Source organism: Hylobates moloch, unplaced genomic scaffold (assembly GCF_009828535.3).
Source record: "Hylobates moloch isolate HMO894 unplaced genomic scaffold, HMol_V3 SCAFFOLD_1, whole genome shotgun sequence".
Classification (NCBI taxonomy): Eukaryota; Metazoa; Chordata; class Mammalia; order Primates; family Hylobatidae; genus Hylobates; species Hylobates moloch.
In genome coordinates, this window is record NW_026652276.1 from 225,147,621 (window position 1) to 225,175,054 (window position 27,434).

A 27,434-nucleotide genomic window follows, 5' to 3' on the forward strand; every position below is an offset into this window, starting at 1 on the left:
GGCTCACGCCTGTAATCCCAGCACCTTAGGAGGCCGAGGCGGGTGGATCACGAGATCAGGAGATGGAGACCATCCTGGCTAACCCGGTGAAACCCCGTCTCTACTAAAAATACAAAACATTAGCCAGGCGTGGTGGCGGGTGCCTGTAGTCCCAGCTACTCGGGAGGCTGAGGCAGGAGAATGGTGTGAACTCGGGAGGCGGAGCTTGCAGTGAGTCGAGATCATGTCACTGCACTCCAGCCTGGGTGACAGTGTGAGACTCTGTCCCCAAAACAACAACAACAACAACAACAACAAAATGTCTTTTAAAACCCAGATTACATTTGCTAGTTCCCCTTCCTTTGCACACATATTTACCCCCTTAAATAAACTTGATTCCCTTAGGGACCTCATGTTGGTCTGTTCTTTGTTTGTTTTTTTTTCCCCCCAAAATGGAGTCTTGCTCTGTCACCCAAGCTGGAGTGCAGTGGAGCGATCTCAGTTCACTGCAACCTCCGGCCCCCGGGTTCAAGCAATTCTCCTGCCTCAGCCTCCCGAGTAGCTGGGATTACAGGCGCATGCCACAAAATAATTTTTGTATTTTTAATAGAGACGGGGTTTCGCAATCTTGGCCAGGCTGGTCTCGAACTCCTGACCTCATGATCTGCCCACCTCGGCCTCCCAAAGTGCTGGGATTACAGGCTTGAGCCACCGCACCCGGCCTGGTCTATTCTTGATAGTCTATGTGCTTCTTAAGTATTTAGTGATGTTGCCCTTGTCATAAACTCTTGTTTATGGGGTCAAATGAGAATTCCAGTGTTTTGGTATAGTGGCCCTTCACAGACAGTTATTCCCCACCCATCCCCTCAAGACACATCACTGAGACTTGTGCAGGTTTATACTTGTTGATGTTTCAGACTTACACGTAAATATCTTTTGTGGTGGTAACTCCGCTCTATCACTAACACAGTCCAGTGACCGCAGAGCCACACTGGCTGTAAACATGACTCAGAAGCTATGTGATTACAGCAGTTCCAAGCCTGTAGTTGAGGATAATCTTCTAAACTCTGAAGTCAGGTGTGTGGAAGGGCCGAAGGTTATGAGTAAATCAGCTGAAGAGAGACAGATGCCAAACTCAGTCATGATTCAAATGCACTTCTTGCTTAGATTTAGAAAACATTCTCTATGCTTAATAGTCTTTGACCCATTTTTTCCGACCCACCCATTGTAAATGACAGTCATGGAGTGGAAATTTCCCTAGCTGCTTCCTTGGAAGAGCATCCATTCACCCTGAAGTTCCCAAGGAGCGTCACAAAAATGAGGCTAAGGATACAGACAAAACTCGGGCAGTGAAGGTGAGTGAGTGAGGGTGTTGATTCTGGGTGGCTGTGAATGGGGCATCTGTGTAGGAAAGGAGCCGGGATGGTGTGCGTTACAAACTTTTTCCGCGCTGCTGGGGTGGGGGTAGCTGGTGTCTGTTGCTCCGTGAATGAGTCATGGGCTGAGGGCAGAACTTGCTCCAGGGAGGGGCTGCGTCTGGCTCACAGCATTCTCCAGGAGCACCAAGGCGCCGATGAGATGAATATTTTCCGGCAGTTTACCTGAGCATTTCAGAGAGGCAACTAGCTCTGAACAATGCAGATGGAAACCCAGAAGGAGAGAGGGAGCCAGTCCACATGGTGTGCTGAGTGAGATGGGGGCTCTGCATCTGCTCAGACCAAGGGGCTCCTAAGCACCAGGGAGAACATTCAGACTGTTGGGGAAAGGGTGGGCAAGTGCAACAGACCGTGGGATATTGTGGGAGAGTCATAGCAGCCCAACAGGACAGACTTTAGGCTATCCCAGAAGCAGACAGTCTCAGGGAGAAAAGGGAAATGCAGAAAGCAAAGAAATGGTGGGCCCTCAGTGGGACTCAGCCAGCCCGTTCTAGAGTACTTTCTTATTGAGATCAACGTGTGGTGCAAATGAGAAAATTATCCACTGCTGGATTTGGAAGAACCTTGAAAGTCTTTGTGTCTAACACCCTCACTGGTCACAGTGGAGCCTGGAGAGGGGAAGTGATTTACCTAAGGTCGTACAGCCAGTTGCTTATAAAGGACAGATTTGTCCAGCTCCGTGTCCACTGCTAGGATGTAAGCAAGTGACCTGCTGAGCTTGTGCTCATCACCCAAAGGGTGAAGGTGACTTGCCATACAACACAAAGGTTGAGTGAACAGAAAATGCACAGGCAGAATATTTTTGAGAGAGCAGGAAGAGGTGGTGGTCAGACTTGTGGAATTGTTTTTTGTTTTTTTTTGTTTTTTTTTGAGATGGAGTCTCGCTCTGTCACCCAGCTGGAGTGCAGTGGCGCCATCTCGGCTCACTGCAAGCTCCGCCTCCCGGGTTCACATCGTTCTTCTGCCTCAGCCTCTCTGAGTAGCTGGGACTACAGGCGCCTGCCACCACTCCCGGCTAATTTTTTGTATTTTTAGTAGAGACGGGGTTTCACCGTGGTCTCGATCTCCTGACCTCGTGATCCGCCCGCCTTGGCCTCCCAAAGTGCTGGGATTACAAGGATGAGCCACCGTGCCCGGCTGTGGAATTGTTAATAAGCAGGTTTGGGTTATGGAATTGAGCTTAGCCAGACAACATTAGCCAGAAAACACGAATCAAGGTGGTGTTTTCAAAGCAGTTCATTGTCCTTGCACAAGCAGGGCCTTAAAGAACTGAAGAGTCCAGTGTGTGTGTGTGTGTGTGTGTGTGTGTGTGTGTGTTTGTGTGTGTGTGTAGAGGTGGCTGCTTAGATTCAAGGGAGGAGAGTACAGATCTTTGGGAGAAATGGGATTTGTGCAGTAAGACTGGGCTTCCTCCCTGAAATAAAATAATACTTGTGATGGGCTCAGTGGCTCACCTCTGTAATCCCAGCACTTTGGGAGGCTAAGGTGGATAGATCCCTTGGGCCCAGGAGTTTAAGACCAGCTTGGGCAACATGGCAAAGCCCCATCGCTACAAAAAATTTAAAAATTAGCCACGTGTGGTGGTGCACACCTGTAGTCCCAGCTACTGGGGAGGCTGAGGTGAGAGGATAGCTTGAGCTCAGGAGATTGAGGCTGCAGTGAGCCATGATCACGCCACTGCATTCCAGCCTGGACAACACAGCAAGACCCTGTCTCAAAAAAATGAATTAAATAAAATAATATTTGCATTAACAAATAAAAGGGAAAAAAGATAAGGTGTGTTACAGTTAAGAAACCAAGAGAAATGAATAAATATATAAATTGAGACAGGATGTCACTCTGTTGCCCAGGCTAGAGTACAGTGGCATAATGTCAGCTTACTGCAGTCTTCACTTCCTGGGCTCAAGTAATTCTCCCACCTCAGCCTCCCAGAGTAGCTGGGACTACAGGCGTGTGCCACCATGCCTAACTAATTTTTTTGATTTCTAGTAGAGATGAGGTCTTGCTACATCACCCACACTGGTCTTGAACTCCTGAACTCAAGTGATCCTCCCACCTTCGCCTCCCAAATTGCTGGGATTACAGGCATGAGCCACTGCACCCTGCCAAATGTGTATTTTTTTTAAACGTTTGACAGTCGTCTTTTAAATATGGTCTCGGAACGTTTTTTTGTTTATCAGGTCTGAAAATATACCTGATTTCACCAATTTAAGTAATTTATTGGAAGTAATAGAAAAGTCAGACCAAAATGAACAGTCTGTTTTGTATGGGGCAATGATGTGAAATAATGAAATAGTCAAATTGGAATGCTTGGAAACATTAAATGCTTGTTGTGGTTGGTAGCTCAGATGAAGGGGCTTTTGAGAAACAGGATTGTATCCCTGGCAGGCTAGAAGAATATGGGTTGGGGTAAGGGTGCAGGAGCTTGAGAAGGGGCACGTTGGGTAGAATTATGTGGAAAGAATGACATAAAAACCAATAGAATGAAAGTGTACCAGAAAGCACCCTGGAATCTCTGTGGGTGGAAATTCCATTCTCAGATAATGAAACTGTGGCAGTAGGAATGTATGTGAGGCAACCTGCCAGGGTAATGAGATGAAGAAACAAATAAAATGTAAAGGCTACAGAATGAAGAAGCAAGTAAGGTGCAGATGCTACAACCCTGGGTCTGACACCAACTCCTCCCCTGGGCTTGTGTATTTTGCACATCTTACTCCCAGATCCCTGGGCTCTGAAACCCAGATTCCGTTTGATGTTCTCTCCTCCCCACCCATGCAATCAACTCATTGATTTATTCACAGCATTGATCACATTGATTGCTTTCCTATTTCCCTACCGCTGTTTTGGTCTCAGTCCCCTCATCCCTGGGTACTGGAATGACTTCCCCACTGGTCTATCTACTCTCAGTCTTTTCACCCACAATCTATCTGGAAGAGTGTTCCACAGTCTCAAATTCGACTTTATATTCTTTACCCCTCTCGTTGTCTACCAGGTAATAAGGCTGGGCCCAACCCAGCCATCCGGCATCCATGAGCCCCCTCTGTTTCTCCCACTGCTCCTTAGGTTACACCTTCACTAACCTCACTACCTGTTCTCACACATCCCAACTCCCTTTCTAGTTTTGGAACATTCAGCTTCCTGTTCCCTTTGACGACTATTCTCTCTTCCCTCTTACATATCACAATAATGTGTCTATTTCTTTTTAAATCAAACTAAACAGTACTGAGCATTTAAATAATTTAAACACAGACCCAGGGCCTGTGGAAAGATTTGATTCTAACTCGAATCTAGCTTATACCCACTCTTTTCTGACATGCCCCACCCAACCCCAGCTTTTGACCTTCTTTAACACCTCCTTCTAAAACTATCACTAGACATTGCTTATTGCACTTGACACCTCATGAATGGGCTTAAATCGTGTCCAGAATGTATTCGTTTTGCAACTTTGGGCAAATACTTCAACCTCTCTGAGTCTCAGATTTTCACTTGTCAAATAAAGAATACCTTATAGGGTGGTTGTGAAATAAAATTACCTAGCAGAGAGCTAGATACAGGATGAATGCCAAATAAATAGCTAGCATCATCATTAATATTTTGCCTAAGGACCAATTTCTGGATTAAGTAAGCTATTTCAGCTCCTCATGGTCTTGTAAAACCTACAAGCACACTAAATTGGCTATCATTTATAGCCTTTTACTTGTTAAGGCTCTTTCAGTTTTTTCAAAGATACATTAGCATTCCCAAAGCAAGACTCTTCTATCTGCACTTGCTGAAGTGGAAGATAAAAAACGAAAAGACTTCTATCTAGACTTGGTCAAGGCATTTATTTTAATTTTTTTTTTTAAAGATAATTGTAAGATAATTTTTAAACTAGAGATGGTGGCGGGGGGGCGGTGGTTGTCTCGCTATATTGCCCAGGCTGGTCTTGAACTCCTGGACTCAAGTCATCTTCCCACCTCGGCCTCCCAAAGTGCTGGATTACAGGCATGAGCCACCACACCTGACCTTGGTTAAGGCATTTTTAGGTAATCATTGAAACCTGTTTCTTGCTCTGTGAATTTGGATAATTGCATTATATTTTCACACCTGTTCAACCTCCCCTCCAGGACCTACAGCCCTGTTTGGGCTTTTGATCATTTCCCAATCCAGCACATCTCCGAGCTCTTTCTACTTGTACTCTCAGGCTGTCCCTGACCCATATCAATGCCACTTTTTCTTCTGCCCAATGCTCCTTCACTATGTTGTTGTTTCCGTAGGAAACATAGTGAGTCTGCCTAAGACCACTTTTCTTCCTGCTACATGCTGTGCCTGCGTGACTTTCTCTTGATTTGAACTAGTGTTCTCTATGCTCAATAGGCCTAAGAGCTGCCTTTAGTCTTTTTTAGTCCTTGTCTGTTACAGACCCTAGTTCTATATTTTTCTTACAACAAAGGTCTGTAAGTTCTACCCTATGGGGGGAACTTACAGACCCTACTCTACCCAGATAACCACTTATCTAACCAGACAACTACAGGAATTTTACCTTCAACATATATAAACGAAGCTCTCCTTCTCCCTGAATTTGCTTCATCTCTGATATGGTCTGGATGTTTGTCCCTTCCAAATCTTATGTTGAAATGTAATTCCCAGTGTTGGAGGTGGGGCCTGGTAGAAGGTGTTTGGGTCATGGGGGAGGATCCCTCATGAACAGCTTGGTGCTGTCCTTGCAATCATGACTGAGTTCTCGCTTTGATTTCATGCCATATATGGTCATCTGGTTGTTTAAAGGAGTGTGGCACCCTCCTCCTCTTCCCTTGCTTGTTCCCGCTCTCCCTTTACCTTCGTCATGACCCTGCACTTCCTGAGACCTTCACCAGGCAAATGCCGCCACCATGCTTCCTGTACAGCCTGCAGAACCATGAGCCAGTTAAACTTCTTTTATTTACCCAGCCTAGCAATGCAAAAACGGCATTATACAATCTCCATTATTTTTTCTCAATTATAGCATTTCTTAGTTACCAAAGTCTTATTTTCTTTCAGTTACTTATCTACCACGTTATATTGATTCTGACTTAAATATTCATCAAGGCTGGGCACGGTGGCTCATGCCTGTAATCCTGGCACTTTGGGAGACCGAGATGGGTGGATCACCTGGGGTCAGGAGTTCAAGACCAGCCTGACCAACGTGGTGAAACCCTGTGTGTACTAAAAATACAAAATTAGCCAGGTGTGGTGGCACGTACCTGTAATCCCAGCTACTTGGGAGGCTGAGGCAGGAGAATCGCTTGAACCTGGGAGGTGGAGGTTGCAGTGAGCCAAGATAGTGCCATTGTACTCCAGCCTGGGCAGCAAAAGCAAAACCCCATCTCAAAATATTCCTCAAGTCTGTTCACTCTTCTCTCTTCACCCTGCCATACTCTACACATCTCTCAGTGAGGCTGTCTCAGCAGCCTTGGATTATGTCCCTGCATCTCCTCTTTCCATCTATCAATCTCATTCTCTGTTCAACTTTCTTTTTTTTTTTTTTGAGACGGAGTCTCGCTCTGTCTCTAGGCTGGAGTGCAGTAGAGCGATCTCGGCTCACTACAACCTCCACCTCCCGGGTTCAAGCAGTGCTCCTGCCTCAGCCTCCTGAGTAGCTGGGACCACAGGCACACGCCACCATGCCCAGCTAATTTTTGTATTTTTAGTAGAGATGGGGTTTCACCATGCTGGCCAGGCTGGTCTCAATCTCTTGACCTCAGCCTCCCAAAGTGCTGGGATTACAGGCGTGAGCTACCGCGCCCGGCCTGTTCAACTTTCTAAAACACAAATGTGGGCAAGTCATGCCCATGAGTTAAAACTGCCAGTGCCACTGTTTGCCCAAAGAATACATGCAAACACTCAGCATTGTGTGAGGCCTTTCCCAATCTCCCTGCCAGCCTCATCTGCCACCCCAGCCCCCCTACTCAAACCCCACCACTCTGAGCATCTCTCTCATCCTCTTACCAATCTCAGTGGTCTTCTACTGGCTATAGTTTCTGCCTGAAATATCCTTCCTTACTTTCTCTGCTTATCCAGATTCCACTGTTCCTTCACGAGCTAGCTCTAACGCCTTAGACTCTAGAGCTTTCTTACGTGGCTTTTCCTCCATTTGAGTTCCTGCCACTCTTTGTTCCCAGGCTGGCACCTCACAGCATTGGCCCCCTGTATTGTAACTGGTCATGTGATTGTCAGACTCCCCAGAGAGAGTGGCAGTTCCCTGAAAGCTGAGACGAAATTTTGTTTATCTTTGTGCTCACCCAGTACTGTCTGTGCCCATAAATCTCCATCACCTGATGGAACGGATGTCTGCCCTATATCTCAGGGCTTTGTTATAAACTCAAATGAAAGGGTATTTATGAAAGAACAGTATGAACTAAACTACAAACATAAGAACGCTGAATCTCCCGGACTGGCCCTCTGGACTCGAATATCAGCACTTGGGGATGAAATGAAGAAGGTGCATCATTTCCAGGGAAGCAGATTTGCTGTTGACTAATAAAGACCATTTACTTGGAGTGGGGCCAACAAAAGCTTAATTGTCTTTTGTAGCCTGTTTCTGTTTTGTGTTCCATTTCTGCAAATAATATTTAAATAGACATTTAAAACTAATGGGCTATCTCATAAAATTATCTAAATAACTAATATAAAAGATTCAGGGCCAGGTGAGGTGGCTCAGGCCTGTAATCCCAGAACTTTGGGAAGCCAAGGCAGGAGGATCGCTTGAGCTCAGTCTGGGTAACATAGTGAGACCCCAACTCTACAAAATATCAAAAATTTAGCCGGGCATGGTGGTGCTTGCCTGTAGTGCTAGCTGCTCGGGAGGCTGAGGTGACAGGGTTGCTTGAGTTCAGAAGGTCAAGGCTGCAGTGAGCCATGATCATACCACTACACTCCAGCCTGGGTAACAGAGCAAGACCCTGTCTCAAAATTAAAAAAATATTCAGCCTACAGGAACAAAAAATAGAATGGGGATCAAACAGATTTTAGAACATGAAAGGAAATGATTTTTTTGGACAGTTGTGGAGCCTGTATGAGAGTCCTAATGGTGAGGCATGGGGTGAGGGGTTACTAAAATGCCAGCAATGAACCCGGGACTGCCTAGGCATCTGAACAGCAAGAAAGTTGGGTAAAACGTGGAGGCCAACTTCAGGATTATCTGTTTGAACTGCGAAACTAACATGGATGTAGATGTCCTTAGCAAAGTGCTACAACTAGGATTTGCCAGGTTTAGCAAAAAAAAATAAATAAATAAATTAATTAATTAAAAATGCAAGATATCCAAATAGTGCAGGGAACAGGCTTATGCTACAAAATTATTTGTTGTTTTTCTGAAATTCAAAGTTAACTGCACATCCTTTTTTTATCTGGAAAACCAAGCTATAACCCAAATGACTTTAACAACTTTGAGCGCGATATTATTGACAGGATGGGGCTCTGGGGCATTTTGGAGAAAGAATTGAAGAAGATTCCCATGGACTCTTCTTGCTGTAAACAACCAGAGTAGTTCAGGGCCACAGTGAAACTGGTGGTAGATTGCCATCTAGTGGAAAGATATTAGTAGTGAAAGCTAAAATTGGAGGACTGGACAGATTTTTTTTTTTTTTTCTTTCTGGAGTTTGCCAGGAAGGATTCTGCTCTGGCCAACTGCAAAGTCCTGAGGTTGCCGTTAGAGGAGGAGGACATGGGCGGGGGGAAGGGAGGGTAGGAAGCAGATGGAATAGGAGCAAGGCTGAAATGCATTTGCCTCGTGTTCTAAGCAGAGTGCCTGGACCATTGCTCCATTCCAGCATGCAGAAACTTTGCTCCCTCTCCACGCAAAACCAGAACAAAAGCTAGAGCTTCCTGTAAGAAGCGCAAGATTCTTCCACCTGAGGATGGCTCAAAGCGATGTGGAACTATCAGAAACAAAATTCTAAAGATATGATCACTCATCGTTAAAACCAGTGACAAAGGAAGTCATCCAGAAGGTGGCAATGTGGCTACACAGGCAAGCTGAGATCTTAAAAAGGTTGAAAAAATGCAAAAGTTAAAAGAAAGCACACACTGGAATTCCAAAGACGTATCTCAAAGTGAGAAGCCTGGAAGAAACTCCGCTCTGCAAGCATGCTGAAGACCAATACGAACAGTAACACTAGCGATGATAATAATAAAACCAAACTTGGGACAGGAAGGAGAGAGAAAAGAGAAATGTACTCCTGCAGGCAGACATCATAATGTCAACATACAATACAAACACAGCAGATGCACTTGAGTTTTATTTCAGACTGTCTTCCCAAAGAAATGAAAATATTCTAGAAATTAAAAGAGTTGGGCCGGGCACAGTGGCTCATGCCTGTAATCCCAGCACTTTGGGAGGCCGAGGCAGGTGGATCACGAGGTCAGGAGATTGAGACCAGCCTGGCCAACATGGTGAAACCCCGTCTGTACTAAAAATACAAAAATTAGCTGGGCGTGGTGGTGCATGCCTGTAATCCCAGCTACTCGGGTACTCGGGAGGCTGAGGGAGGAGAATCGCCTGAACCCAGGAAGCAGAGGTTGCAGTGAGTGAGCCAAGATCACACCATTGCACTTCAGCCTGGGCAAGACTCTGTCTCAAAAAAAAAAAGAGTTGGACAAAAATAATAATAATAATAATTAGATGGACTTAAAAACCCAAACTGGAGCCTTATAACTTTTAAATCATCCTATATGTCTTCTAGTACAGGACAAGAGAGGGTTTCTAAGACTTACTAGAGGCAAATATCCTAATTTCCAATGACATGATTTGTTGAAACTAAAGGACAATAAATTTAATGTAAAATCTTACGGAATTCTATGAGATTCTTGAAAAATGGCTTATGAACACTTAGGTAAAAAATAACCAGAAAAGACAACAGGTGTTCCAAACTAATCTATCTCATTTGTTATATATTTAGGTTTACAATAATGTTATATTATCAGAGTGCTATACAGAGAATATGTTTTTAATTTTATTGAATCATACAAGTTTTATTCCTAAAATCCTTGAGGGAGATAGTAAAGGATGATATGGGATGATAATACAGTTTAGGAAGATTTGTAGCTAGTTTAACCCTCTATACAAAAAAAAAAGTACCCATTAATGGAGTATTTCAAAGAGGAGTACCAAAATGTCCTGTGCTGACCTATATTCCGTTTACTAATTTATTAATGATTTGATTATAAAATGTATAAAACATACCAGATTTGCAGGCAGAACAAAACTGCAAAAAAAATGGCTAATATTATATAAGAACTCCAGAGCATCTTAAGCTCAATATTGGGCTAAAATTAACAAAATGAAACTGAACAGGCCGTATAAATCTCTGTATGTTTAGATTAGAAATGTCAATTCTCCAAGTGCAAAATGAGGAGGGTGAACTGCCTTTAAAACAGCTTCTATTTAAATGACCTAGAGGTCATAGTTTTGGACAAAGAATATGAACCAGCTGCACAAAAATGCTAATGTGTTTTTAATAGAGACACCATTTGTAGGATATCCTAGTTAATGGAGATGACAGCTGTACCAAATTGTTGACCAGACCACATTCAAAGTAGGCTTCATTTCTGACACCAGTCCTAAAAGGAACATGGGCAAACTCACATTTATTTGAAAAGAAGCATACAGGGTGGCAAAGAGCCTGGAGCTCGAGCCCCACAAGGGCTAGCAGACAGAGCTCCCACCATCGCCTGTAGAAGGCAAAGCTTTTATGATAGGAATGATATACGGTCCTTAGATTTGTGATTTATTTTTTGTAGCACTTGGAAAACAAAACCCAGCTCAATCAAACAAGATATTGGTTTATTTCTAGTAGAAGAATTTTATAATAAAGCTATTCAAAAATTCTGCAGGTTCTTGTGAAAGGGAGTTAGCCCCAAGCCCCAGGCCCTCCACTGGGAAAGCAATACTGAATGATGCCCCATCAATGGTGGGTAGAAGAGATTCCTGCAAGTCAGGAGCTTGGATTTTTTCTTTCACCCGTAAGTTTCCATGCTTCTAAGAAGTTTTCACCATTTTCTCTTTGTTTAGTGTTTGTTTTTAATTCTCAATTAACTCCTTTTTTTTTTAGTATACTATTAAATCAACACTTTTTATCTAAGAGTTGCATGTAAGGACAGATGTCAAAGTTGATTTCCCTTGGATTCTTGGTGTTAGATGCTGTATTTGCTCCATACAGAGGTGCTGCTAATCACTGAATAGCGGGAGCATGAACCAATTAAGATCTGGAGGAGAAAATATCCAGCCACCATGTAGGGCTTTGAAAGCAACAGAATGCTCTGGTGATTAATTGAAAGAGCAGTTACAGTCTTCCATCTATTTTGCCCTATGTCTGTCTTTAGGCTGTTCATTTCATGAGCCTCATGAGACAGAATGTGAAAATAAAGAGATATGTAAATATATACTTTTAAAAACTCAGTTGTTATGCATCATAAAACATTTCATAATTTAACAAATACATATCCTAATCCCTAAATTAAGGGTACTGAAACCTGGCTATTACAATCTCCATCACATACCCGCCAAATCGACCTGGTTTTCTCCTGACTTCTGCCCCTCTGGTGGATTTCTGCATCCTTTCAGAGACATTTTCTCATTGACTTGCACTTATCTATTGTTTTAATCACACCTCTCTAATCCCTAAACACTCCTCTTCTTTATCTGTTAGGAGGACATCTTCCTGTCCCTTCAGCTTTCCTTTTTTTTTTTTTTTTTTTTTTTATATGGAGTCTTGCTCTGTCTCCCAGGCTGGAGTGCAGTGGCACGATCTTGGCTCACTGCAAGTCAAGCTCCACCTCTTGGGTTCATGCCATTCGCCTGCCTCAGTCTCCTGAGTAGCTGGGACTACAGGCACCCGCCACCACGCCTGGCTAATTTTTTTTTTTTTTTTTTTGTATTTTTAGTAGAGACGGGGTTTCACCGTGTTAGCCAGGATGGTCTCGATCTCCTGACCTCATGATCCGCCCACCTCGGCCTCCCAAAGTGCTGGAATTACAGGCGTGAGCAGCCGCACCTGGCCTTTCTCTGCTCTTTTTAAATCCACTTCCTAATTCACGTGTCATCTCCTGTCTCTCCCACCCCCTCGCCTCTTTCCTTTGTTCCCCTCCTGACCTGTTCTTTCCTACTTTAGACCCCTCAGGTCCCTTTCCTCCAGTCTCCAGATCTGTGCCTTACCTTTTCTCTTCTGTTTAAATGTATTTTAGGATAGATTTTATTCTGTGGTTATCATCTTTCTCTTTCATCACCCAGTCAACATTTTGCTACTTTTTATACCTACTGTCTTCACCCTTCATTCATCTTTCTGGTCCTTTTCAGTCCCATCTCTCCCATCTCCCAGGCACCACCCACTTCTCTTTTTATACAAATTGGTTGTTTACCCTCCTTCTCATGCTCCTTTAGCCCTTAACATACTAAAGCAGGATCTCAAGCATAGAACCAATAAGGTCTAATTGATGTTTCTTCCTTCATTGCCTAATTTGTCATTTGCCTAATTTGGCTCACCACCAGAGGACAGAAGGAAGCTATTCAAGTTCATTGTGGCTGCAGAATCACTCTGTGCAATGGAACAGGAGGGTGGTACATCCTCACTCTGTGTCCATTCTTTCCTGAGCTCCTGACCCCTCGTGCAGACATCTAGGGAGCATTCTCCATCTTTGGTTGAGTTCTGTCTTGTTCCCTCCTCTTCCCACATCTCAACTTATAACCAAACCTCCCGAGATTAGCACCCAACCTCAAACGGTAACCATAAACAAGTGGAGGAGGTAAAATTGCAGTCTATGGGTGAGAGTTAAGCATGAAATGGTTGATGATCATTTTAGGGGGTGATCTCTCAAGGTGCTTAGCAAAGTTGTCTGTTGGTGCCTCTGCAAGCTAGGGTGGGAGAGACAGAAAACATTCTGGACCTTTCGTCCTGGCCCAGTGAGGTCTGGGCCATTATAGTCTGGGGATGCTGTCACATCCTCCTGTGCAGGAGAGAACTGTCTACTTGTTATCCTCGGAGTGCTCCCCAGCCCCGCCCCCCATACACAAAAAAAAAAGAGCTGTGGGAAAATAACTCATAGTTCACAATACTAGAGAAGCGACCAGATATTCTCAGGCTTCTCTTGTTATCCTGTCCTATGGGGCCCAACTTCCAGAGAAAGGCCCAGACTCAGATTTGCTCAGGGTCAGTCATGGGTTTGGGAATAGAATATGGTTAAATGTCAGGACCGAAGGAAAAGCCCAAGGTGCCCAGTTCCTTCTTTAGTGGGAGAGATGGGCCCAGGGAAGAGGCCCTCCATGTGGTTATGCCCAGTGGTGCCCACCTGAGAATGGTATCCAATAACTGCTCAGCCAAGTGGAAAGAAGGACAAAAATGGAGCTCTTCATTAGTGTGAGTGTGGAGACACATAATTGAGACACATAACCACAGAGAAAACCCCAGGACGGACTAGTTTACTGCTTACTGTGGACACTCCAGCTCGTTTGTCAAGCAAGGATAGGAAACAAACAAAAACACCTGAGACAACATTCAGAAGTAACACAGGCCACCTGCTTCCTTCAAGACCCCCACACAGAGTGTGAAGAAAAGGGAAGGGCCAGCCCTCTTTCTTCCTTCTCATATCAGCAAGATGAGCCTACACAGGGGAAACATCTGACTCTCCCCTCAGTCTAGAGTCCACACTCTTTCCCAAACCTCCAACCCCTGTCCTCTCAGCGGGCCCAATCCTATCCCACCAAGCAGCCTCTTTTCACTCTTTGACCCCCCAACTAAGGGACATGCCTATCTTTGTCATCCCCTCTGGCCTCCTCCAGTGCTGAGGGCTGATCCAGGGAAACAGCTGGCGGTTCCTCTTTTGCCTTGCTGAGTAAGGACCCAGTCCCTGGTCTGGCCCCTTCAGGCAGCCAAGAGAGAGCTGACGAAGGCTGCCTGCCCAGAGCCTGGGGGCAGGGAGTTGGAAATAGGTCAGGAAAGTAGCCATCCCCTCCTGGGGGATGCCCCAGAGCTTGCGGGCAGAACGGACCAGGGAAGGGCAGCTCTGGCAAACAGGGGTCACTCCAGGAGGCTGTACCTGCGGGGTCAGAGAGTGTAGGAATTACCAGACAGGACTGAGAGTATCAACTATCATTCACTGTGTTCTACAACAGATCCCCCCACGCCCCAACACACATAGACGCAGCTTAGGACCTCACTGCAAGTCTGGGTCAAACTCTAGCCTCGGGCTCTGTCCTTAGGACCACACAGGCTCCAGCACTCGAGGTCCTGTGGTTTAGTAACATTGGCACAACGTGAACCATGGATCAGGCCAATGCTGTTTCGTACATGCAACAAGGAGACCAGGAACCATCTGATCTTTCCTCCCCTTCTGCTAGAATCTAGTTTTAATATGGTAGATGTTTCTGGGATTTCAGAGGTCCAAGTGGCCCAGCAGAATATTAGCTGCCATCTACTCTAGGCCAAGTATTTTCACTCCTGTTGTTTCTAATCCTCACCAAATCCCTCCCTAACATAGAACTGTGAGTCCCATTTCAGAGTCCCAGAAACCAAGACTCAAGAGAGCTAGTAACTGCCTGACCTGGACTTCAAGCCTGTTTTCCTAATGCTAAACTCCAGAGTTCTCTGCTACTTCTCACTGTGCTCTGCAGCCTCTGCAGAATTTGAGGGAGAAGAGCTTAATAAAGAGAACTAGGGGCAAACAGAAGGTTTCATTCGCCACCCATGACATGCCTCAGTCTACCCTCCAGCTAATGTGACTCTTTGTCCCCTCCCACCTTCCTCAATCTCAAGGGGACCTTCTCTCCCAGCCTCAACTCACCCATGTTCCCAGCAGGTGGCTGCATCAGGATCTGCCCTGAGGAGGCACCTGGGCAATAGCCCTGTGATGTGCCCCCGCTGGGGCCACAGGGAAACGTCAACAGAGAGTCTTCAGACAGTGGAAGCGTCAGTGAACTGGGCGTGGAGAAGGGGAAAGTGGGGAGATAGGGAAACTTGGGCTGAGGGGACTGGAAGAGTGGGGGCTGTGGAGCCTGGGAGAACTGGAAGGGTCCTGGCTGGTTGCTCTGTTGGTAATCCTGGGGCTCCAGCTCCTCCAAATATGAACAGGGGGGTGGCAGGGCGATGCTGCAAGGACAGAGGAACAGCTGGTGAGGTGCAGGGGTGGGGGAGCTCCCCGTTCCTACCACAGTAGCTGAGTCCTTCCCTCTCACCTCCTTCTTATCTCCATGGTAACCCCAGCCGTGCAAGGCTTCTGCAGCTGCCTCTTCTCCCCGCTCCTGCTCCTAGCATCTTGCCCTTGTGTCTGCTCTATTGCTGTGATCCCCTAGGTCATTCCCCAGATCCCCTTATCCCTTTCATCCCCATCTCCTGTACTACTCTGTGCTCCTCTCAGTTAACCCTCTCCTCTCTCAATGTCTATCTTCTCTCCATCTACACACCCTCTACCCCCGCCCAGCTAACTCGAGTGACCTACCCCCATAGGTTCCTTACCTTGTCCCCCAGGACCCACAGGGAACATCCTTGTGGCTGCTCTCACTGCCAGCAACGTCCATCAGCAGTGGCATCAGTTGGGGGGTGTGGACAGGGCCAAGGGGGAAAGGAAGGTCGGCCCTTCGCACAGGTGGGGGGCTGAAGAGTGGGGGGGTCACCACCCTCTGAGCACCCTCACTGGGTTGGGTGGGGGCCAAAGTCTGATCAGAAGTCAGCAGCATAGGGGGCTCTAGGAACAGAAGGCAAAGAGGGGCTATAAGGGTAAGGAAATGGGAGGCAGGTTTGGCATTGCTGAATGGTAGACACAAGCCATGCCCAGATCCCCCTGAATAGGCCCTGCTGGCCGAAACACTGGAGGACTCCAGTCACTCCCACCTCCATCAAACAAGGCCCGTCTTCACTATCTTTAGTTGCCATTTTCCCCCAGCTCTGAAGGTGGGAACTCACCTGGAAAGGTATCCAGAGGGGACTCCTTAGGGAAAGGGTCAGGCTTTGGCTCCACGGGCACAGCAGGTAGGAGCTCAGCTGCAGAGCTGGAGGCAGGAAGAATGAAGACTGTAGCTTTGCTGGTCTCTGAATTTGCACAGGTGCCTCATTGCCAGGAGAGACACCAATTCCCAAACTCTGCCTCCTACAGGGCATTGGCAACTTTCCAATACCATGGCAGCCAAAATCCCTCTAAACCTTAGCTGGCAACCCCAGGACTCATGCCTAGCCTTCCAATGCTCTCCTTCTAGACCCTCAGGATCCCAGCTTGGACCCCACTTCTACCCACAGGGATGATACAGAAAGAGGAGGAATTCTGACCGGCATTGACTGCTGGCAGGGCCAGGGGCTGCAGGATTGTCCTTGCTTTCTTTCCCATTCAGTTTCTCCATTTTTCGCCACTTGGCCCGGCGATTCTGGAACCACACCTACAGGGGAAAGGTGCTTGAAGAACTGGAGAAGAGGGCAGAGACTGAGGCTTAGGTCCTGGCTGTTGCACAAGGGGCTACAGGACTTTGGAAGTCTCTCCAGCACTCTGCTTCTGAGGCCTGTGTCAGGCTAGTTTTATCAAAAATCTCTGCAGTGCCTTCCTCTCCTAATGCTCTCAGGCTGTGGCACTCTGGAAACAGTCAGGGACACAGCCACGTCTGAGGCCTCAATTCAGCTCCTACCCAGGCTGCCGCTGAGCACTCACTCTGCAATTCGAGAGTTTCAATGGTGGGCCCTCCGCCACTCCACCCTGCCACCAGTGAGCCGGCCCCCTTTACCATGATGCGCTGGGGAGTCACCCCCACCGTCTGGGCAATCTCCCGGCGTTTATCACTGTCAGGATAGTGGTCTTCTTGGAATATCCTCTCTAGCTCCTCCAGCTGATCTGAAAGAAGAAACTTGTGTGAGGAGGACAAATGCCAGTGACAGGCAGGTGAAGAGAAAGAGAGATGCTCACCAAGTATCTAACAGATGGGGCTGCCGCCGCTAACCCAACACTTTGCCAAAGCCTTTCTCCTGTTGGGCTGGGCCTTCTCGCTTTTGGGTGCTACAGCAGAGAGCGGTATGTTTACTTTCCTTACTCTTCTACCCTGGTCCCAACATCATTTTCCTTTTTTTCTTTTTTAGACGGAGTCTCACTCTGTAGCCTAGGCTGGAGTGCAGTGGCGCAATCTCAGCTCATTGCAACCTCTGCCTCCAGGGTTCAAGTGATTCCCCTGCTTCAACCTACCGAATAGCTGGGACTACAGGCACAGGCCACGTCTGGCTAATATTTGTATTTTTGGTAGAGGTGGGGTTTCACCATGATGGCCAGGCTGGTCTTGAACTCCTGACTTCAGGTAATCCACCTGCCTCAGCCTCCCAAAGTGCTGGGATTACGGGCATGAGCCACCGTGCCCAGCTCCAACCTCATTTTCTGATGTGATAACCCAACCTTCCCTCTGAGGGTCAGAGATAGTCGCACTACCACGGCCCAAGAGAGAATCCGGGACGAAGTGACATACAAACTAACCCCATCCCTCGGGACCCTTGGGGGTAGATTCTTCGCACAGCCCCACCTTTCCCCAGGATGACCCCAGATCTCTTCAATTTCCTCTCTTTAGGGACTTACCTGAGCGGTATAGGGTTCGTGTCTTTTTCCTAATTTGGCAGGTCACTTCCGGGGGCCCCTGCTTCTGGTCTCTGTTTTGGTTGCTCTGTGACAATGTACTGAGGAGGTTGGCCAGGTGGCAGGGCCCCCGGCCTGACCCACAGGGCACTGGGTTGTGTGTGGCACGGGCTGAGTTAGGGGCACCAGGAGAGGATGTTGGGGCCAGACCCGTGGCGTTAGGCTTTTTCTGCTTCCCGGGGGCTGGAGAATAGGACCTCTTTCCTGTCTTCACCTCTCCCACTGGGAGGGAACAGTCTTCCCCCTGAGCCTGGGGCCTGGAGCGGGCTAGAGTTCTGTCTTTGTGGGGAGCCCTGGAGCGGGGGGGTGGGCACAGTCTCCCAGCATCAGCCCCGGTGGCTTCTCCAGAGACTGCTGGCCGCTTCTTCTCTCCTGAGATGGTGCAGGAAGGTGGCAGTTCCTCACTCTGAGTGTCCTGAGCATGAGGGGCTGAGCCCCGGAGCAGTTCCTCCTCCCTGGGTCCTGCAGCCAGGGGCTTCTCTCCAGCTTCCTGGCCTGTGGGGAGCCAACATCCACTGACCTTAGCACCAGGGAAAAGGAAGAACTGGACCAGGAGGAAGTGCTGCTTCCTGCTTTGCAGACGGTTTGATCTTAAGCTTTAATTTGTCTACCTATCAAATGGGGTAATAATTCCACACTTACCTTCCTAGCTTGACTATTGTGAGGATTAAATCAGATAACCCAACTTCTTTGAAAAATGTAGACAAATTTATGCAATTCTGAGACGGCCTTAGCTCATGGTATCTCCTAATTTGGGGGTACTCACTCCCTGTGAGTTCCCTTTTTCCCAGACACCAGGGGTATGAGTTTGAGGGACTGTTCAGGTATCTCTAAGGGATCATGTTGGGGCTGGGGATGGACCAGGAAGACAAAGAGAAACAGACTGACAGAGATTCTGCTTCTCCCAAGGCGGGATGCTGTTTCTGCTGCACAACAGGCATTATTGCTTAGAGAAGGGACAAGGCAGGATTCGATCGTCTCCAGCAGCTGAGGCAAGAGCATCAAAAGAGGTAACAGGGAGAACCACGGAACTCTGTTTCTGCCAACTCTCCTCAGCCCCATACATGCCCCCCTCCCCCCCCCCACCCACCATCCAGCACATCCACTTCCTCCCCCTCCCTGCAAAGCAGAATCTCACTCTCTGGTCAACCTCTTTTTCCAGTAAGGAAACTGTGACCCAGCTAGAACTAAAAACTCTACCACTGATCCCTAAAGCTTGGCTTCCTTTCTTTGAGCTGGCTGATGCATCGGGAGCTTACCATGTTCCAGGCATGGTGCAAAGCACCTTTCAAAGATTAGCACAGTGCATATTTAATATCTGCGAGAACGGCACTGCTAATATTCCCTTCTAACAGATGAAGGAATGAGGATGAGACAGCAGAGTAATATGTCCAAGATCACACAGCACCCTGAGCACATACTCTGTGTACTTAATCACCACATGGAGTCCTTCCTGGGGCCATCAAATGGTCCCCCCACTTTCACCTCCCAACTGACTTATAACCCCAAGAACCCTCAGCTTAGGGAGCTGCTTTATCATTTCCAACTAAATTGGAATATTTGTAGTGAATGCTAAGTAACGACTAAGAGCTATTGTTACTTTAATGAAAATTGCGTGAGCTAGGTCTTAAGGAATAACTTTTTTTTTTTTTTTGAGATGGAGTCTCTCTGTCGCCCAGGCTGGAGTGTAGTGGTGCGATTCTAGCTCACTGCAACCTTAGCCCCCTGGGTTCAAGTGATTCTCGTGCCTCTGCCTCCCAAGTAGCTGGGATTACAGGTGTGTGCCACCACACCCAGCTAATTTTTGTATTTTTAGTAGAGATGGGGTTTTGCCATGTTGGCCAGGCTGGTCTCCAACTCCTGACCTCAGGTAGTCCACCAGCCTCGCCCTCCCAAAGTGCTGGGATTACAGACGTGAGCCACCGCGCCTGGCCCTAGGAATGACTTTCTAACAGAGTGTCAAGGAAGATGGTCATGGTCAAGGGTGCTGTTCCAAGTCCTTTCTTAGGACACAGGCTGGACCCGACTTGCATGAGAGGGTCTGGGCAGGTGAAGAGGGTGAGCAGGCATCTATGGAGTGAAGGGACAAAGCTGGCTGGTGGTGTGGGGAAGCAGGGACAAATTTGTTTTACAGCATTTTAGGAGAGCTTGTACTGTAGCAAAAAGCCTGGTACCCAGCACTGTGGGTGCTCCGTAAGCACATGTCCTATGGGAGTGATGTGCCCTAGTGAGAAGGGGACGGGTGTCAGACCTAAGACTAGAAGGGTCCTGGGGCTCCCAGGGTTCTCTCCCATGCGCGCTGGGAGACTGGAGGCGGGAGGCTGGGGGGAGGGTTGCAATCCCAAAGCACAGGGCGCGGCGAGGTCGGCCTCCTTCCACCCTACCCCACCAGACTCCACCCGGCCCTCGGCCTACTGAAGCTCTTAGGTCGGCTAACGCTGACCTGGTGATCACAGGCCTCACCCCCCTCCCCGAACCCCCGAAGCCTGACCCCCTCGCACGACGGGGTCTCCACACTCACCCAGCGGTCCCTGGCAGGAATCCTCTGTGGGTTCCATGGCCTGGACTGCCGCCGCCGCGGCCGGCCCGTGATGCACAGGCGCGGCCTAATGAAGCCTTGCCGGGCGAGCAGGTGTGCAACCCGCACGGGCCGGGCCGGGGGAGCTGTAGCCCGTGGCTGCGCCCCCTCACCCCCACCCCCAGGGCGAGGCCGGCCCTGGAGGCTCGGTTGGGGCAGCTGCGAGGGCGGGGAGGACCCGGGCCCGGGCGCCGCCTGCTCGGCTCCCCCCAGCCAGGAGCCCAGGCCCAGGTGCGGGTCTCCTCCAGGCGGCCCCTCCCATGGCGGGGCTGGAAGGCGAGGCTGGGGTGGGGGGCGGGAGCGAGGCTACCCGGTGGTCTTCGGGGGGCTGGGCCCAGCCGTGGGGCTCACCCACACCCTAGGGAGGACTCAGTCCTGGATCGTGGCTAAAGCCCTTCCCTGTGGACTGTGGAAGGCGATTTCTAGAGCCACTCCTCAAAGGGGAAGCGCTGGGTTGCCCGACACCCATGCTAGGGCTCCTCCAAGCCTCAGTATTAAGGAGCTTCAAAGTCCCCTTCCTGATTTTGTTTGTTTTTGTTTTTGAGACGGAGCCTCGCTCTGTCGCCCAGGCTGGAGTGCAGTGGCGCGATCTCGGCTCACTGCAACCTCCGCCTCCCGGGTTCAAGCGATTCTCCTGCCTCAGCCTCCCGAGTAGCTGGGACTACAGACGCCCGCCACCACACCCGGCTGATTTTTTGTATTTTTAGTAGAGACGGGGTTTCACCACGTTGGCTAGGCTGGGCTAGAACTCCTGACTTCAAGTTATCTGCCCGCCTCGGCCTCCCAAAGTGCTGGAATTACAGGCGGGAGCCACCGCGCTCGCCCCCGTACTGATTTGAGGGTCTCCAGCGCACAAAGGCTGCACCAGATGATGAAGAAGGAGCTGAAAGAGCCACAGACTCCGTAGATCCGGTACAGCCCACACAGAGGAAATTCAGGTACAGCCAGGGGCAGCCCTGCCGGGGACGGTGTGGTCACTGTGTTTCCATCCATTTGGTGTTTCGGTTTTATTCTCTGAAAATGGAAGGGACTTTCTTAGGGGAGATCTCACAGGGGTGCTGCCTTATGATTCCTGGTTCACGGAATGTTTCTTACCATCTTTATACAAGCAAAATCAGAATTTAAAAATTCTTGCCTCTTCTCCTGAGCGGGGAGGGGTAGAAAGTCGGAGGGCTGGTCAGATAGAAACAGGTGCTTGGAGCTGGGTGGAGAGCGGGGCGCGGCCGGTAACAGAATCCAGGTGTTTTGCTTTAAGGATTTAAAAGACTCTGGACACCACGTGCTTTCATGCTGAAATCAGCTGTGGGTACATTTTCCTATTCCTTTAATTGCCTCGAGGGGCTTGGCCTACACATGTGGACTTTGGAGGACTGTGAGAGCTTTAGTTCTTTCTGAAACACAAAAATGTAAACTAATTAACTTCGAATATGATCAAGACTTCAGGCATCTGCTGTTTCATTCTGATGCCTTCCATAAGGTGGATAGCCTCTGTTTTATGAGGCGTTCAGATAGATGGGGCCCAGTTTCTCTGCTAGAAATGAAGCATTCCAGGACAAGTGAGCAAGGAGTTGTGGGGCACTGATGTTGCTTCCAGGATAATTTGATGGTGAAAAATCAGGACCATTTGGTGGTGACATGGTAAATGGAAACCAGGCACGTCCTTGTTCACAGAAGCTTACTGGTGGAGGGGAGATCATCAAATGATCATGTCAGGGTAATGTGGTCAGCGGTGAGTTAGAAGTATGAAAGGCTAGTATGGAGCACGGAGGAGCAGGAACCCCTTCTGGACTAGGATGGAAGCTTCTTGGAGAAGGCGACATGTGGGCTATGAGCTGTGGAGTTTACCACATCACAGTCCCACTTAAAACCTGACAGTGACCCCTGACTGCCAGGATGAACACCAAGCTCTGAGATCTGGGTCTTTGCCCTGGATCCTCAGCTCGCCTGTGTTGCCCACCCAGGTATTTCAGTGGTGTTGTTGTGTGTGTGTCTTTTTTGGCCTAATGTTTCTCAAAGAATGTTCTTAAAACCCCCTGGATCAGAATTTCTTAGGGAATTTGTTTAAAATGGGGGTTCCAATCCCCAGAAATCTTAATTGGTTGGTTCAAGGAGGTACCCAGAAACATCCATTAGAAGCCCCTCGGGTAATTTTTGTACATTTCAGAGTTTGAGACACTTTTAGACTTTGCAAAAACAAAGTCAGTTAAAACTATCCTGGGGATAGGAGTAGGGGCAAGAGATGGTAGGGGCCTGTGTGGGGAAAGGAAATGACCTTTTGTCCTTTACTGAGGTGTCTGCTGCAGTGAGAAGTGGGGTGCAATTAATTTCTTAACAGATTATCCTGTCACATTAAACTGAAAATAAGTCATCCTTCTCTGCCATTGTTTATGTTGTATTTCCTCTCTCTAGCTGGCTCCCCTCTGCCAGGGTGAAGGTCAGAAAGCAAAGATCCAAATTGTCCATAGGCTGTATGGCACCCTTCCACAAACTGTGAAAGATACAGGGTCTAACTCTGCAATAGATTGGCATAGGGACTTAGAGAATTTAAAATATTGGCACTTTTCCAGCAGGGCACAGTGGCTCATGCCTGTAATCCCAGCTACTTGGGAGGCTGAGGCAGGAGAATTGCTGGAACTCAGGAGGTGGAGGTTGGAGTGAGCCGAGATCATACCACTGCACTCCAGCCTGGGTGACAGGTGAGACTCCATCTCAAAAAAGAAAAAGAAAAAAAACTGGCATTTTTCCAAACATAGAAATGAGTTTTTTTTCCCACAAGTAATATAGTTGGATGTTTTATTTACATGAAGAATTTTATTGGCTGCAAGTGAATTTTATCTAAGATGTACATTGCATGGGAAAATGTCTGGTGAGTTGTTGGGAAGGTGTTGTGTTTTTGATACATCCTGTTAAGTCATATCTTCCATGGATCAACTTCAAGTGAGGGAGGTTTGTCATGGAAGTTAAAATACTGGCTAGAGCAAAGAGATGGCTCAATTATATAGAGGACAACAAGGTATTGTTTCAGGGAAACTTGGGGCTGTTTCTTCCTAAGTCCTGTTTGGTTGCGTTTCATCTTTGTGATCAGCTGACTAGTTCATAGACTCAATCAACTTTGTTTAGAGGACAGGGAGGTATTTTTTTTAATTTTTAATTTTTTTTTTTTTTTGGTTTCTTAGTTTTCAGAGCTAGACTTTACTCAATTACCACCATGCACTTAGCAAGAGCCGTTTCTTCCAAAATCTTTTTTTCCCCTCACATATATGAGAATGCCAGAACAAAAAGAAAAGTGTCTGATACTAAGAAAAAGTAGTTAATTTTTTTCAGTCTATGAAGAGTAAGTGAAATAAGTGTTCTTGGTCCTTCTCCCTCTTTCTCTATAATGAGAAAAATGACCCGAAGAAGGCGGCTGATTGAGAACATTTTTTGAAGCAAAACCACAAGGTAGTGAGTTCTTGTTCTATGGGCCACACCCCAGTGTAGGCAGCATCAGGTCATTGGAACACCTAGGACCAGAAAGGCAAGAATAAGTTGTGAAAGACAGGCAGAAATCTGCACAGGCCCTAGCCAGGGAGATCATAGTCACAGCAAGTATGGGAGGTCAGGGCCCCCGGAAAACCACCAGGAAGAGATGACCTGTCCAAAGCAGAGAGAGCGAAGGGAAGCCTGAGCCAGGCACGTGCTCAGGGACCAGCACTGCCAGAGCCCGGGCAAATGGCCGGATGATTGGATAAATACTGGGGACCAATGACAGGGAAAAAGTGAATGGTCCTAGAGACTGGGAGAGACACTGGCAACTGCCAAAGTATCTGCCCAGGGGCTTCCTTTGGAAATCCCAGAAAAGGATGGTTTCAGGTTGCCTGTGAAGCGAATTAGAAACACCTGGCTAGAGTGGAAACTGCCGGGCAGGGCGAGGACAAGTTCTGGCGTGAATTAGCGTTTTAACTTCTAATGCCCTTGCCCCAGACACTCAGGATAATCTGTGTTTAAGGAGAATGGTGACCGTGTTTAAAACATTCTGCTGCTGCTGCTGCTATTGTTTACAATTAATCACCACTGCTGGTGTTTTGTAATTTAGAACGTACTTTCACCATCCATTCTAATTCTCTTCTCCTGATGTGCCTGAGTTTCGGAGGCACTTTCTTCTTTCTATTCTATTCTAGTCTTCTCCAGGATTGCAATCGCTGTTGCTAATTATAGCATGGCATTTAAGGACCCCTCAAAACCCGGCCCCAACCTTCACTTAGGCTTCCTCTTTGGCTACCACCACTTCCCCCCCCCCCCCCAGTCTCCCCTACTCTTCCGGGTTTTTGTTCCAAGCTTTTATGCCGTAGAAATGGTCATGCCTTCTCAGGGTCACTGATCAAGCTGTTTATCAGCATGAAACTTTTTTTTTTTTCCCAGGCAAAGTCTTACTCATCCTTCAAAATCCAAACAACTCAAATATTCCCTTTCTGGGGAAGCCTGGCTCAGCCTTCCACAGCCAGAATTAACTGCCCCCTCCTAGGTCCTCCCCTTGTACTGTGTTTACATTTATATTACATCACCGCACACAGGCTGAACTGATTAGCGTTTTGTGTATTCTCTACTGGATTGGGAGTTCTTAGATGGTAACATGGCATCTATTCATGCCCGGTGCTTTCTTTGTAAGTATCAACTCTGAATTCTAACAACCCTATGAAGTTCTATTATATGATTATCCCCATCTTATTGAAGAAACTGTAGCATAAGGAGTTTAATACTTCTCTGAAGATGACAGTGGCCACCTCAGATTTGAACCCAGTTAGTCTGGTTCCTGCCTGCACTCCTAAACACTAGGCTACACTGTTGATTTGATTGTATCCATCACTATACTGGTATAGTGAATCCTGCATGGGGGATGGATCATTGTTCAGTGACAAAAAGTTGACCATTGCCAGGAGTTAGGGAGCAGGGGAGGGAAGTGGCTGTGAGTTCAAAAGCGTAGTAGCAGTGATGGAACCGTTCTGAATCTTGACTATAGTGGTGGTTCCACAAGTCTACACACAAGAGAAAACTGCACAGAACTAAATACACACTAGTGCATGAAAACTGGTGAAATCTGAGTAAGGTCACAGATTGTATCAAAGTCAACTTCCTGGTGTGGTATTGTACTGGCATGACAGAAGATGTAAAATGGGGAAAGGGTATATTGAATCCCTGTATTATTTCTTACAACTGCATGTGAATCTACAGTTACCTCAAAAAGCAGGAAAAAAGTTGATTCTAGTGTTCTGACCACAAGTTTGGTTCTCCTGGACTTGGTTAAATATAATTCACAGAAATAATATTTTGGTATAGTAGCATTATTAACCTTTCCTTGATGGTAACTTTAAAATATAGATTTAAATGATGTCTACATCTTTAACAGGGCTGTGGGTGGGCAAGCAGAAGAATTTATATCTAATTTGTTGTAAAAGTAAAACAATAACATGTCTCAATAGGAATGCAAATTTATTAGAAAAAAAGGGTAAATACTGAACAATTAAGGAAAAAGATGCTATTTCTCATCAAACAACAGTATCAGTTATTAACAATTTGGCTCATTTCCTCACAGCATTTTTTCCATTATTGCTGTTTTGTATATGATTTTCATGATTGTAATTACACTCCATATATAATTTCAAGCATGTCTCTCTTAAAATGTGCTATGAAAAGCACAGTTCTGTATTGTTTCAGTCTTCAGAATTTGAGTGGCAGTACTGTAATTTAACCATTTTTCAACTGTTGGAGCAATCTTTTTAACTTAAATATACATTTTAAAAAATTAAAAAGGCAAATTTGAAATAAAGCTTGTATCTTTTTCCCTTAATGGCTTTTAAAAAATAAAAACCTCTTCCACTTGGTTATTGGTCTCTTTCTATATTTTTTTAATAGTCCCAAGCCCATGAGAGGCCCTGAAGCTGTTTATTTCACAGGAATAGACAGGCTGCCTGGCTGGCCAAGTGGACAGCTAAGGGTAACTTTAAGAAGGGGTCCGGGATTCTGAGCTCATAAACTTGACAGCCAGCACGGCATCTTTAGTGAGAGGCAAGAAATGTCCCTGAACAAAGTATTTTTTCCTCCTTTGGTATCTTGGGGCTGTACCAGTTCTGCTGGTGGCTTGATAGATTTTTCCGATGTTTGAGTCTAGGGTCACTGGCTCCCAAGAGGGGATGCTCTACCAAGAGTCCTCAGTGTATGGGAAGACAACTCTGTCTTCTGTTCAGAGTGTGGTGCTCATAATTTTGCTGTTGCTTCCAGGACATGAGCTCACCCTCCTGGGCTTCGAAGCCATCCTTGTCTCTGGTGTCCCAGGTACCCTCCAGGTCTGGCGATGTTAGTGTCAAAAGGAGAGCCATGTCATGGCCAGCAGGTTCCTCTGTCCTTTTGGGGCAACAAACTTTAAGCTCACTAACTTTATGGTGACAATTCTAGATCTGTAAAATTGAAGATACTTGAGCTTGTCTTTAAATATCTCCTTTGCTTGATGTCAATCAAGGGCAAGATCAGTAGTGTGGGTTAGAAGCTGGGAGCAGCTTCCTTTGCACGGAGGAGAGACTGGTGAAATATTAGGCTTGCGTTTAGTGAGGCGTAGAGATTAAACAGTGATAGCAGACTAGATTGATTACCTGACAAATAATTAGGCCTGCAAAACCTGTCATCCCATTGCTTGGAAGGAAGCAATCAAACTGGATAGGCTATAAGATCCAGCCTTTGTTTTGCAGAGGGCTTCTGATCGTTTCTGTTTTACAAGCTGCATTGCTGCATGCTGCATATGTTATTAAAGTGGTGCAAGGCAGTGTAGGTTGTGAGTGGGCAACCTGGAGCTCAGTCAG

At 47.1% G+C, this 27,434-nt stretch overlaps 1 protein-coding gene across 1 annotated transcript; it reads right to left on the bottom strand.

Annotated features, from left to right (window-relative positions):
- Positions 1-14,163: 14,163 nt before the first annotated feature.
- NOBOX (NOBOX oogenesis homeobox) lies at positions 14,164-26,957 on the bottom strand. The gene is made up of 10 exons (XM_032753585.1): positions 26,873-26,957; positions 21,433-21,557; positions 18,790-18,872; positions 17,967-18,538; positions 17,038-17,240; positions 16,688-16,794; positions 16,328-16,413; positions 15,881-16,109; positions 15,210-15,514; positions 14,164-14,465 (listed from the first exon to the last, which is right to left on the bottom strand). The coding sequence occupies exons 1-10, from the start codon at positions 26,955-26,957 to the stop codon at positions 14,164-14,166; spliced, it is 2,097 nt and encodes a 698-aa protein (XP_032609476.1).
- Between the last annotated feature and the right edge of the window lie 477 nt (positions 26,958-27,434).